This window comes from Apteryx rowi, unplaced genomic scaffold, assembly GCF_003343035.1.
Source record: "Apteryx rowi isolate R43461 unplaced genomic scaffold, aptRow1 scaffold_6, whole genome shotgun sequence".
Lineage (NCBI taxonomy): Eukaryota > Metazoa > Chordata > Aves > Apterygiformes > Apterygidae > Apteryx > Apteryx rowi.
The window spans coordinates 2,493,458-2,507,202 of NW_020450871.1; the positions used below are offsets into that span (position 1 = coordinate 2,493,458).

Below are 13,745 nucleotides of genomic sequence, written 5' to 3' on the forward strand. Positions count from 1 at the left end.
TTTGGAGGAAGAAGAGACAGGGTTTGTTTGAAGGTTGTTTTGCACTTGTCTAGCCCGGTTCTTCTGAAGAAAGGGAGGTCCGTCGCTCTCGTCCGTCCCATCCCTCCATCCCTCGGGCGATGAGCAGGCCGCAGAGCTGAACTGGGACACAGCCAACTGGGGGCAGCAGCCGGGATCGGTCCTGAAGTCCCAGGTCCTTCTCCCTGGCGTGCTGAAAACAGCTTAAAAAAYCACAGCCAGGGCGCGCGCGGAAGGGAGGGTGACCTCCAGGCTGCAAGCACGGGAGCGCTGCAGTCCCGTTGTGCCCCGGCGCAGGTTTCCACGCTGCCGGGGATTAATTTCCTTGGCTTTTTATAACTCCTGCCCCTYGAACCTGCCTGCGCAGCCTCAGCAGAGAGGAGGGAACTTTGCAAGACTTGCAAACCCGAGCCCGAGAACCGTTCCCCGCACCCAGGAGGAAGCCCGAGGGAGGTCCAGGCAGGACCGCTTGGGAAGGCCTGCAGGCTGGGGATGGCTTGCAGGAAGACCTGGGGGCGAGAGCAGGGAGGAGGGCAGCGCGCGAGACCCCGGCATCGCTGCAGGACCTGCGGAGGGAGGGAGGGAAGAACCTCCCTCGGGCTTCCTCCTCCTTCGGATCGGCTCTCTGGCCACCTGGAACGCAGCCTGTGCTGGTGCGGACGTGCGGTGCATCCCTTCCTCTCCCCTTACCTGCCTCTCCGGGTGGCCCTGTCTGCGAATTAGCATGTCCCCGGGGATGGCTTTTTTTTTTTAATTTTATTTTTTAAAAAATGCATGACTGGTAATTCAAGGGAAAATTGAAGAAATGATTATTATTACAGGGAATATCAGCACAGCTGGGGGAAACGTGTTCCTTTTTGTGCAACGAAGCATCTGTCAGAGAAGAGTCATGCAAATTGCTTTCACTTTTCTTCCTTTTCCCTGTTTCATTGATTCTGAGCCTGTAGCAGTTTGCTCACGGGGAGAAGAGTTTGCTGAACTTAGGAGACTTGGACAGTCTTGGTCCGTGGAGGACGTGAGTTTATGGAAGTCTCCGGCTTGAGGAGAGGCTTTCCGTTGCGAGAGGCGATAGCACCRCCGTCTCTCACCGCTTAGACCCGAGGGAAACTACGAGATTCTAGGGTTCTACTACTACTATTTTTAGTCTTGCTGGTATGTCTGATGACCCGGGTGTCCTCAGGACTTGCGCTGCCAAGATCTTCTCCGTAGCTGGGAAGTTTGGAGCGCTGTAACTTGCGGTGGGGTTCGTCACTGCTGCTTACGGGCGCAGAGAGGAGATGCCAGGAGGGACGACGGCCGTCTCGGGAGACGYGGCGGGTGCCGGCACGAAGCGCTGGGGCCGGCAGCCCTGTGCGCTGCAAACAGCGGCGGGTTGAGTCTTCTCATTCATCAGTCTTTTCTTCTGAGAATGAAAAGCGGACGAAGCCGCCGGGCAGCGCTGTGGTTCAAGCAAATTTCTGCTTCACTCGAAAAACAATATGTTTACGACCCTCCCCAAAACTCCGCTGGGTTTAAGTCTCCCCTGCAGGCCGGGTCTCGTTTGCACACGGGAGGCTGAAGTTAAGCCCTTGGGTTTAGCGGCAGCGGATGGCTGCGGATGAGCTCGCGGGGACGCGCGCTTGCCCCACGGCGCGTGCTCGTGCGTGGGTCGGGGGAGCCCCCGCGCAGGCCTGCCGCCGAGCCGGGCGGGGGAACGTCTCRTTAGTACGATGCCGGAGCTATTCGGTCAAACGGCAATTGGAATTTGTTTTGCTTGAGCTTGCTTTCCTTCCATGCCCTTCCCTACGAATCTCCCAGCAGATGAGTTTGCTGGCAGGGAAGTTTCCAGGAAAGCGAAAACCCAAGGATGTTTGGGGGCTCGAGGCTGGAAACGGAGCTGGGCCCGTGCACGTTTGCATCGAAACCCAGCGGTGTGGTGCCTCCTCTCCGTCCGTCCGTCCGCGGTGCGTGTTTCTGCACTGCCTCTGGCTGCAGGACCCGTTGCAGCTCTGGGTATTTCTTGCGCTACAGATGCACAACAACATCGCGTCTTACTGAGGCACAAACTCATCTCGATGATGATTTTTTTTTTTCTGTAATTTCATGTATCGCCTCCTTTCCCTGGGCTCTTCCCAAGCCCGGGAATGACTTGTCTGAATAATTTAACTCAGAATTCTGAATCACAGATAAATACAGGATAATTGCTAACAGCTCGCAGACGACTCGCTGCCAGAGGAAGGCTAAACTCGTAGTGAATAATTTATCCACTATGAATTATTTGCTCGGCTCTGTTACGGAAGAAAAGCTTCTTCCCAACCTTTGCCTGCCAAGTGGCCTGTCTGGGAGCGACTTTCCTGGAGCTGACTCAGCCGTTTCCACGTGGCTCCCCTGGGGCTCACGCCCTGGCTCCAGCGCCCGGGCACAATCCTGCTCCYGGCTCGGGCCGAAGGGAGATGCACCGAGTTGCTCAGTCCATCTAAATAGGTCTGGGGTGAGGTTTGATGAGGTCTGTCCCCTTCTAGCGCTGTTCGAGGTGTTCGGGCAGTTCCTGCCCAGTCTTCCTGGGACTGCAAAAATACACCTCTCCTCGCCCGCTGCCTTATGCTGGACATCTTCCAAGCGGCTGATCCATGCTGGAGCTGATCCAACTGGGGGACCCCCCCCCCTTGCGATCCGCGAGCCCCCCGTAAAGCGCAGCCAGGCCGGGGCTCCGCAGTCGCACGTGCTCTCGCCCTGGGATCTCCCCAGGCTGTGGCGACGGAGCCGGAGAACAGGGSATTGCTGGAAACGGGATTCAGGCCTGGGGTGTTTTCCTGCAGGATGCTCRCTCTGTTAAATGTAATAACGCTGCCAAACGATATATAACAAAGCGTCTCGGCACGCTTTGCAACAGATGCCCCCGGGCTGAACGAGCTGCCTGGGAGCTTCTCCTGGCTGCGCGGAGACGCCTGCGATAGCCTCCGCGGAGCAGAGCGGGGCCGGCGCGGATCCCTCCCAGATCCGCCTGCTGCTTCCCGGTGGCAACGGAGAGCAAAGCACCCTCCTCGCTCCCGCCGCCTGCAGAGCTCGCTGGGCTCTGGCAGCTTCGGCTCATCCGTCTCCATTTGCATCCAGAACAGCAGCAGCAACAACAACAAAAGATTTAGGAGAAAGATCGATATTARAAGAACCGATCTTTATCTTAGTTTTCATGTTCCTCTGGGGGTGGGAAACTACAGCAGGTATTGGGAATAAATCCTGCCTGTTGCGTTGATGTAAAACAGGAGGAAGGTGATGAATTTACTGGAGTTGCTCCTGATTTCCGCTCCTGTGTCTGGTCCCTTAGGTGAAATTCTGGGAGCCCCGGAAAGGCGAAGCGCGTGTTGGAGATGGGATCCTGCTGCTGCACCTCCTCCGACCTCTGCCTGGGCTCCAGCCTCCCCTGAACGCGGAGCTGAAACCCGCTCCAGGGAGTCGCTGACCCAGGTATAACGCGCTCCTGCTCCGTCCCTTTTAATTCCCGGCAGGGCCCGCTGCCCTGGGTGTCTCCTCCTTGCTCCCTTGTGGATGCACCTCTGCTGCAGCCGAGGTGTCACCGCTGCCCGCTCATTTTCCAGGTGTTTAGTGTGGTGGGGGAAGCTGTCTTTGCTTTTTAACCCCGGAGCAGTGAATTTAGGTCATTTCAAAGACAGCTTCAAGCTGCACCAGTTTCTAGAAGGCTGCTGCTTTCCTGTACAGCAGATTTTTGCTTTGCCCCTTTCTGCTGGTGCTCGATCCCCTCCCAAGCCAAAAGCACCCCGCAGCAAAGCGAATCCAYGCGGATACCATTCCCAAAGCGGGGCGATGCCTTTTGGGGGGGACTCGGCCCCTTTCCAGCTTGGTAGAGCAACCGGCTTTAGAGTCGCTTCTAACGTCGTTCCCCTCCCTTAGTCTTTCCTCCTCTCCGGTCCCGAGAGCTTGTGCGAACCTGTTGCCGGCAGGGTTGGTGTCTCCCTGGAAGATGGGGAGACTCTTCCTTGGAAAGTCCTTCCCCCGAGGGCGGCAGCGAAAGGGCCTGTCCGAGGCTGGAGAGCGTCTTCACGGACACAGAGACGGGCCAGCGCGGCTGGGCTTCCCGCGCGGCGCYGGGGCCCTGGCGGAGCGGGATGCTGCCGGAGCTGCTGTTATTCCCCTCGTGTCGTGTCGCGTCGCGTCGCGTCGCAGGAAGGATTTCTGCGAGCGCCATAAAGCGGCTCACGTGGGCAGAGCCGGGGCGAGCTCCGATTGCTGCCATTTGCATAACGAAAAAGGGAGAAAAAAGGCCGTCGCGGAGCCGCGATTGCAGCGGGGGCTCGGGCAGCAGGGAGGCCGGACTCGAAGCTGGTCCCTTGGGCGAGCGCCGGCTGCTTTTCGGGGCGGTTTGGGCCGCGGCCAGGCGGCTTGACGGTGGGAAGCGGCAGTGCTGGAGCTGGCGCTGAGCCGAGGGCGAGCTGCTGCCTGGGTGCCGGTGGCTGCAAGCGCCTCGCGGGTCTCTCTCTGCCCGTTCGCAGCCCGGCTACTCTCGTGTCCCCGGGAGAGGTCGGGAAAGCTTCCCGCTGCCGTCGGCAGGACGCGGCCACAGCGGCGGCTGCGCTGCTCCTCGCTGCAGGGTCCCGCAGCGCTTGCAGCTCCGCTCGCGGCGTGGTGGCACCCACCGCGGGGGGGTCCAGCCCCGTCGTGCCGCGGCGAGCGGGATGGGGCGCCCGGCGCTCCCGGGGCCGGGCCGCAGGGTCCGCGGCAGGCGGCGGGGGCTCGGCGGGGGTTTCCCGAGCGCGAGCCCAGCAGATGTCACTGCAGCCTGCGCCGCAGCCGCGGGACGGGACGGGACAGGCACGGTGGCAGGGACGGGGACGTGTCCCGCCGGGGCCCGAGGGTCCCACGAGCTGTGCTCCAGGTGCCCTTCGCCCCCTCGGGAAGGACCGGGACCCACGGCAGAAAGGGCTTCCCAGTGCCCGGGCGTTGCTAGCTGCGGAGTGGCTCCTGCCCCAGGGCCCTCGGAGCACCTGGATGGCTCTGGCTGGAGGAAGGGGTGATGTCCCCTGGCTCTCCCATCCCATCCCATCCCATCATGTCCCTCAGCCCGGGATGAACGCTCTGGGCTGAGACACCAGCCCATGGCCCCCGACCCACTGCCTTTGCAGAAGCCCTTTTCCCACCCGTGCCCAGGCCCGGGGGCCCAGGAGCATCCTTGCTCCTGGTGCCTCCTGGGGTCCCCCAGGCACCGTCCATCCAAGCAGCCCGGCAGGAGCACGGGTGTCCCCTCGCGCCGCCGCGGTCCCACGACCGCAGGCACTGGCCGTGCCCGGGGGGAGCAGGAGCCGCGCAGCAGAGACGCCGTCCCCGTCCGTCCCGGGAGGAGGCGAGGACAGCGTAGGTGCAGCGCTGCCCTTCGGCGTCGGGATCCGAGTTACCGACCCCGCGCACGAACGTGCCGCGCGCGTTCCCCTTGGGCCCTGAGTAATCGCCTCCTTCCTCCTCCTCCTCCTCTTCCTCCCCCGGAGCGTGTGCCGGCTGATGTTTCCCTGAGCACTTCGCTGCCCTTCGGGGGAGAAGCGCTGACTCCAGATGTTTCCCTAAATGAGAACCTTCTGCAAACGTCGCTGCTTTGTTTTCACAGAGAAAGAAAATTAAAGGGCTGTTGTTACGATCATTAGTAGCAATTTCTGTAGCCCCTCGTTGCAGCGGGGGCTGTCCTGTCCTGCCGGCGGGACCGCAGCCGAGGCGCTYGCCGAACCACCTCCGGCCCTTTGTAGCCGCCTTTTTAGGCTGGAAGATGGCTGTCGCGGATACGTGTCYGGGAGGCCGAGTCTTAGCTCCTGATGCTGCTCCAGTTTCTGTGCCGCGGCTCCGCAGCTCATCCCGCAGCGGTGCTGCCGGGGTTACAGGGCGCCGGGGGCGGATCAGTCCGCGGGACGGATCCGTGAAGGAGATCCAGATCCCACTTTGGACACCATCCTCCCACGTGTTGCCCCGAGCCTGTTACCGGCGTCTCTGCCGGGATGCCCGGATGCCGCTACCTGCCGCTTCGAGGTGCRGGTGGAAAGCGCCTTGTGCTAGGAAGGGGAAGGGCGCACGCTGGCGCGGAGCCGGCCCGCGGGAAAACCCAGCCGGGCCCCCAAACGCTTCTCGTCGGGCTCCCTGCTAAAAACCAGCTAAAGGAAGAAATACGGGCCAGGGAGGCGAGCTCCTCGCTCCCCATCGCGCGGCCGCCAGGGCCGGCGCTCGGCTCCTCCCAGGCACGCTGCAGCCCGCTCCGCCGCGGCGGCCCCTTTCCCTCCAGCTCGTGCTGGGATGGGTTCATGTGTGTTCATGCGTGTTCACGCGTGGCCCTGTGCTGGCCGCCTTGGTGCCCTGCGCTGCGGGGCCGCCGCTCCCGCAAGCCAGCAGAGCCCCCAAACACTCCTGCCCCGTCTCCTTCCCTTTCCGAGCGCCAGCTCTGCCCGAAGCAGGCAGGCGGCTGCTCCCCGCGTCCCCAAGGGCCACAGGGAGCCCAAAACCTGCCGCAGCTGGTGACTTCTTGGTGGCTGTGCCAGAATGGAGGGGAAGGGCAGAGCCCCGTGGYTCTTCCTCCCCTTCCCCCAGCTCCCCCCGCCCCTCCTCCTCCTCCTCCATCCCCGGGGGCAGAGGAGCGGGGCAGGAAGGATGGCGAAAAGGAGAAGGAGGAGGAGGAGGACCCTCGAAGGCGGAAAGAAATCCCCAGCAAGTGTTAAGGGAGGAAGAGAGGGAACAAGATGGGAGGAGAAGTTGAGAGCACCGTCACCTGCAGCCAGGAGGTAGCTGGTGCTTGTAGAGAGCACGTGCATGTGTGTGTGTGCATGCGTGTGTGTGCACACGCACGTGTGTGTGCATGTGTGCATATGTGTGTGCATGTGCGTGTGCAACTGTGCATGTGTGCCTATGTGCGCGCACGTGCACGTGTGCTGCTGGCTTTCAGTGGGGCTGACGAAGGGGCTGGGATGTCTCGAAGCCRGAGCCAAGGTGCGGACGTAACTCGTGGCCGCCCCGGAGGCGCCGGCCTGTTTGCTCAAGAGCAGCAGGGATGCTGCGCCAGGAGCCGGGGCRCGCGGCCGGAGCAGCCGGGCAGCGAGGGATTGGGTTTCGGTGGCGGCGGGGAGCGCGCCAAGCCGCCGGGGGCTCTGCCACCCCCCCAGATCAGGGGCGGTAGAGGGAGGCATCGCTCAGCCCCCCGCCAGGCTGGTCGATGCCCCGCTCTGGCCCGTGGCYGGGCTCCCCAGGGCTTCAGCAGAGCAAAACGCAGCCCAGACGCCAGCTGGGAAGCGGTGGCGGCGAGCTGGCCCCGGCATGGGATTTCTGCTCCCTCCCCGGGTCTTTTGCACCGATCCCTCCCCAGCAGCRCGACGGTTTTGCTCGTCCCTCGCAGAGGATAAACTCTGGTTGCAGTGGCTCGGCTCAGCTCGCCCGGGATCGTGCACCCTGCCTGCAAACCCTGCAGGGCTTCCCGGGCTCCCTCGTCTCCGTCCCGTCCCGTTTGGCATTCGGGTTTAATTCTCGTTTGCTTCTTTGCAGGTTTGCGCCCGTCGCGGCCGCCGCTCGCCGCCCGGTTTTGCAGCAGGTTGGCTCTGCGGCGAGCTGCGGGTCGGCTCTGACGGATGACAAAGCGCTCATTTAAATGCGCACCGTGCTGCCGGCGAGTCCATTAGGGGAATTAATTTGAATGGATGGCATTTAATAAACAGCCTCGTGCCTCCTCTCCCGCTTCCCGCTCCCGCTGCCAGCTCAGAAGGGTTAAAAAGAAACCACATGTGGCTGCTGGAGGGAGGGGAGGGAGCAGCTATCTCAGTCCGGGAAGAAATAATAAAATAGAGATGGTGTTGTAAGAGGAATTGCAGTTTGTTTTGTTCACGGGGGGGGGGGGGAGAAACGCCCATGCGGAGCAGGGCTGGGCCGAGCCGCTCGGGTTCGTATTCCGCTCGTCTCCTTTATAAAATCCAGGGATGAACTGCTGACGGCAGGCAGGGCATCTACCAGGGAGCGGCGAAATTCGGGCCGGGTTAAAGCCCGGGAAAGATCCTAACCCCGGGCTGACTCCAAACAAGCGGCTCTGGGGGAAGGGGAGGGGATTAGAAGGACGGTTCTACCCATATGGTGTGTATTACAAGCTCCTTTCTAGTTGTAAAGATTAATTTAAAGCCTTTCTCACCTCCCCCCCATCCCTCTTTCATTGACAAATGAACATCTGGGCTGAATGCGGCCCAGATCCTAATCAAAGCATTTTTTCATGAACGTTGTCTGCATTTATGGCTATCTGCTTTTCTGCTTCTCTGCAGTTTACATGCGCTTCGCAATTCAGCCCGTAAATACCCCTCTCTGGTATTTATGATTCACAGCTGGGTTAATGCGATTTTTCCCTTTGCTTTCCGATCCGGTTGTTTGTTTGTTTTAGTTTAGCGGCATTTTCCTGTCTGTACATAAGTTAGGGCGCGAAGGGATTTTTTTTTCCCCCCTCGCTTTGTAGCGGGTTATTAACGATTAGCAAAACCCGCCGTCGTCGGGAGCGAGGGGGGGCCGAAGGCAGCCCCGCATCCCCGAGGAGCGTCCCCCGGCCGTTCCCAAGCATCCCTCGTTTTCCGCTGGGTAGCGTAAGCGCGGTTTGAAACGTGCCCCCCCCTCCGGGGCCGGGGCAGGTTTAATTTAAGAAAGATGTATACCTGGCGCGATCCCGGCTTGTCTGTCTGTTCTTGCTCGCAGCAGGGTTTCGTGAGCTGTTTTGCTTTTTGCAAAAGCTCCGAGCAGTGAAAATGTTTCCGTTCCTATAGAAATCTTGGGTGTTTTTTTTTTTTTTTTGGGGGGGGGGGTGTCCTGTTTGCAATTCTTCTCTGGTTTGAAGCCCCGGGCTCGCCGCAGCCTTTGCAGCTCCTGGCGGTCCCGGCTCGGAGCGCGTGGGAGGGAAATTTGATGAGAACGCAGCTTTCGGCAAAAGYAAAACCAAGCCGTTTCCATCGTTTCGAGCGGCTCCCTCAGCGGAAGGGAGGCAAAGGGAAGCCCGGCCCCAAACGGAAAACCTAGGAGGGTGCYGAAATCCTGCCCCGGTGGCCAGCGAGGGGTGCTGGCCCCGGAGAGGGGGACGCTCGGTTTTCGGGATTTCTCTAGAAAAAGGGTGAAGCCAGGGGGGGCTGGTGGTCGAGGGGGCAACGGGGATATGGATTAAAATCCTTCTCCTAAAAATCCCCGTGGCGGAAAGCGCTCGCCGCTGCTGCGGGCTCCCCGGGTGCGCCGGGACCTCCACCGGCACCTGCATCCCGCCACTGACCGCCCCTGGCAGGTTTTCCCAGCCGTTTGCCAAGAATAAACCCGACCGGGGGCAGAGCAAGGCCTGGGCTCAACCGCCGGGTTTTAGGGGGCGGAGGAGACGCCGGCACGGCCCCGACCCGGAGGCGGCGACGGGGCAGGGAAGCGCGTTCCCCGGCTTCCCCCGGCCCGGCACCRGCGGAAGGAGGCTCTGGGCTGCTTTTTAATGTGTTTGTGTTTTTTTTAACCGCTGTTTTTTTACAGCAACCGGTGCCTCCCGCGGGGAGAAGCGTCGGAGCAGGAGCCGCCTTTCGTCGGGAACAGGGAGAGTGCGAACATGCAAATTTGTCCCAAAGATACGGATCAGCCACCAGGCCAAGGAGTTATTAAAAGCAGTTTCTAAGCGAGTTAAAAATCCCCGTTTAGGACCCGGTTCAAACGCCTACTTGGAAATCTTTCCGCTGCCTCCAGGAGTCGCTGGACGCGATCGCTCGGGGCCGGCGCCAGCTTACGTTCCCGCCGCATGTTCCCGTGTCAGCGGCGGCACGAAAACCGCTTTTAGCCACTTTTATTTATTTAGCGTCCCGAACTGAGGCTCGCGGAGAGGCACCGGGGCAGCAGGGCAGGAAAACGCCGCGTTGCTCCTAGACCTCGCTTCTCGCCAGCTCCCGCTAACGAACCCGGCGCCGCTTTTCGGCGAGCTGCCGCGGCCGCTCTCGCTCCCGGGCCGGCGCTGGGTGCCGGCGGCGGCGGGGGGCCGCTGCGCCCGGTCCCGGTCCCGCATTCCTCGCGCATGACGTCTTCCCCCGCYGCCGTCGCCCAAGCGCTGGGGCCCTGCCAAAAATACTTCTGCCTCTTTGTTTTTCTTTATTTTTTCTTTTTCCCCCTCCTCCCTCATCCTCAGTATGCCCAGGTTGGTTGCCAGCACCTGAATGCCAAGGTGGGATCGGGGGCGCCGGGGGGGGGGGGTCGCCGAGCGGGGGCTTCCCAGCCATCCTCTAACCTGCCCTTTAATCCTGAGGCTGCCGGCGCATCCGCAGGGCGCGAGCGGCTCCCGGCAGCCCCGTGCCGAGGGTTGCCTAGATTTACGGCGTTTAATATTTGCGCTATCGATTGCGGGGGGCTGGCACCAGTGGGGGGGGGGGTCGCTGCAAGGAGCCCCAGCGCTGCGCTTCGGGGCAGGGGTGGCGGAGCBGGGGGGCAATGGGGCATCCCGGGCGCTTTGCTCGGCGCGGCCTGGACGAGGCCTCGGGAAAAGCTGGGCACCGTCCCAGCGCATCTGTCGGCGGGAGCGCGAGAGGGCGGCCGCGGCCGCTTCGCCGCTCCGCGAGCCGCTGCGGAGCAGAGATTTGGGCTGAACTCTGCTCGGAAAGTCACCCTCAGCCTTTTCTCATTCCTTCTGGATTTAAGGCAGCTTCCAAATCCCTGTGCAGCCAAATCCTTGCTGGAGCTGCCAGGAAACACAGCCAGAAACAAGTACGTGCTGTTTCTGTCCCCACAACAGATCCGGTATTCTTGTTATTGGGCGGGTGACGGTGAGGGGCAGGAGCGCTCAGCTGCCCCAAACCCCCCCGGCAGCGACCRCGTCCTCTCCGGCCCGGGGGGCTCGGTGCCGCCGGGCGCAGGCTGCCGCCGCGCTGCCGTCCGGGGCTGCCCCGCGCGCTCCCTGCTCCCCAAACCCGCCCCGCCGCGGAGCGCCGAAAGTTTGGGAAGCGGCTCCGCCGGGCCTGGCTCGGCCGCGCCGGCGGCTTTGCCGGGGAGGGAGCTGCAGTGATTGGGGCGCCGGCCCCGCTGCGCCCCCGGGGCGGCTTTGCTGCGCCCCCGGCCCCTTCTGCTCGGGTTTTGCCCCCCTCGACGGGGGAAGGTGCCGAGGGCGCCCGGGGCCGCCCGGCATGCGAGGCGCTCCTCCTCCTCCTCCTCCTCCTCCTTCCCCTCCTCCTCCGCCACTTTTCTTTTTTTTTTTTGGTGCCGTTTGCTCCCTTTCCGCCAGCCCGCGGCGTCGGTCTCTGCTGGAAACAGCCGAGTCAGGATCACGCTGCTCGGCAGCGATCGCTGCTGTTTTTAAACCAAAAAAAAAAAAAACAAAAACCACCACCCAGATTCCCTAAACTTTAACCGCCCGCCCTCCCTGTAACCCCGCTGCTTTCCCAGCGCGTGGAAGCACATTGGCTTTATCTGCTCCCGAGCAGGATTTATTATCCCCGGGACTTCCTGTGCTTTCTTTCAACATGCTCTATTTCTTCTTGCGAACGATAAATCAAAACTGTTTGTTCTGAGTTTCTTTTTTTTTTTTTCCCCTAATTTCTTCCCCTGCCGCTGCCTCCCTCCGCCAGGACCGCGTGGCCAGGGACGGCCCGGCTGGAGCTGGCTCCTTCTGCGCATTTTGGGGGGATGGAAAAAGAAAGGGAGGAAAAGCGAGCTCCGCGGGGCCGGGTTTCGAGCAGGGCTGGCGCTTGGGGCACCCGCCGCCGGGAGCCCCGGGAAGCRGGAAAATCCTGCGCCGAGCTGCTGCAGACTAAACACCGCTCCCAACGTCTAAACACGGCCGGGAGGCCCCGGCCCTCGCRGAGTTTCCCTTTAATCCTGCCCCGCTCCACCTGAGCCCGATTTTCCTGCCTCGCCTCATCGCAGTCTCGGCAAAACCCTCCCGGGGGGAGCCGGGAGCGGGCGGCCGCGGTGCACGGCGCTGCACGTGCCGCCCGCCCGGGGCTGCTGGAGCCGGGGCGTCCGCCGGGCTCCGGCGCGGGATGCTGAGCCGCGCGCAGGGCGCCTGAGCTGGTCTTTCCACCGGTGACTCACGGAAAAAAATACTTGTTTTGCAGCGGCCGCTCGGCATGCCGGGTGTTTCTGCCGTCGTGCCGCTCTCTCCCTTTTTTTTTTTTTTTTTTTTAAAGGACTTCAGTATGAAAACATCTGGGAGCCTGACGGTCCCCCAGCACCTTCCCTCCCCTGGAGGCACGGGTCCCCCCCGGCGCCTTCCCGTGCCAGGCGGGCGGGAAGCAGCCCGGCCGCGCTCCCGGGGCCGTGTTTTTGGGGGTTTATCCCCTCCGCGCGGCTCTCGCACAAGGGCGGTGGGAGCCCGGGGGGTTTCCGCCTCCCGGCTCCGGCTGCCCGGGAAGGCACCGGTCTCGGCACGCCTGTGAGCGCCTGTGTCGCGGGGACGTCTAACCGCGCCGGTTTTTCRCGGGGGCGGCTGCGCGCGCCCGGCTTTGGGCACCGCGGTGTTGGCCGCCAGCTTTCCCGCGTGGCTTTTCCTTCTTCCACCCCCTCCTCTCGCCTCCGTCTGCCGCCGACCCCTCCGTGGCTCTCTGCAAAGCAGATTTCTGGGTTTTTTTGGGGATGGTTTAGCTTGGAAGCAGGGATGGAAAATTATTTCCAAACCCCAAATTAGAAACAGAATAATAATAAAGCGCCTTGTTTTGGAGGGGGCGGCGTGTGTCATCCCGCAGCAATGAGAAGCTCGTGCCGAAGGGCAGCAAAGGGAGCCGCGAGCTGCTTTCTTCCCGCTGCCCAAAGGACGGTCTTGGCCCCGGGACACTGCTTCGGCTCCGAGGGCACCCACCGCCTGGGGGTGCCCACGACCCGGCGCCCGCGGGTGCCCTGACCCTACCCCTCGCGTTTCGGGACCCCTCTTCCATGCGGCTCGGTTTTTGCAGCGGAGCCTCCAGGCTGATGTTAGCGATGGCTCCTCGGGGCTCTCGGAGCCGACACAGTTTGCAAAGCCGGATTTGCCCCGCGCTGGTTGCCTGCTTTAGTTGCACCCCGGCACAGCAGGGCAGGACCCGCAGGTGGGACGGGGGAGCGGGGCAGGCCGGTGCGTGCACACACTCGCCCCGGCCCCTTCCCGGCAAGGTGAGCGGGGACGGCAGGGGGGTCCCATCACACTGCGGCGCCGAGGCTGCCCCTGGGCCCGAGGAACCAGCCAGGGCCCGTCGCAGACAGCACCCATACGTGTGTGTGCGTGTGTATATATGCATATACGTGTGTGTGTGCATGCATGCATGCGTGTGTGTGCGTGTGTATATATGCATATACGTGTGTGTGTGCATGCATGCATGCGTGTGTGTGCGTGTGTATATATGCATATACGTGTGTGTGCATGCATATGTGTGTGTGTGCATATACGTGTTTGTGTGCTTGCATGCATGTGCATGTGTGTGTGCATGCATATGCACGTGCATATATGTGTTTTTGTGTGTGCATGCATGTGTGTGCATGCGTGTGTGTGCATATACGTGTTTGTACGAGCGCATGCATGTGCGTGCCTGCACGTGCACCACGCCGGGGTGGTGGGGACAGACGGGACAAACCCAGGAGCCTGYGCATGGCCGGGCCAGCCCAGGTCGCCCGGCTAGCAGCCAGCACGAAGGAGCTCAGCCCCTGCCCTACTTTCTCCCCGCYGGGTCTAATGCATCGCCCACCCCAAAACCAGCCGCGGCAGGGGCTCGGGGGGGGGGTCTGCAGCACCCCGGCAGTGGCCGCCCCGTGCTTGGGTGCTGCAG

General features: G+C 62.2%; 1 protein-coding gene across 3 annotated transcripts in view; it reads left to right on the top strand.

Annotated features, from left to right (window-relative positions):
- Positions 1-7,822, top strand: part of FBXL18 (F-box and leucine rich repeat protein 18) — a 44,933-nt gene extending 37,111 nt beyond the window's left edge. Inside the window, exons 6-7 of one of the 3 annotated variants that reach the window (XM_026083047.1) lie at positions 3,323-3,462; positions 7,522-7,822. In XM_026083047.1, coding sequence (XP_025938832.1) covers positions 3,323-3,462; positions 7,522-7,608 — 227 coding nt within the window. In that variant the 3' untranslated portion in view covers positions 7,609-7,822. Of the gene's footprint in view, positions 1-3,322; positions 3,463-7,521 lie in introns of those variants that run through there. The other 2 variants (XM_026083048.1, XM_026083055.1) reach the window with 2 other exon arrangements.
- Positions 7,823-13,745: the final 5,923 nt, after the last annotated feature.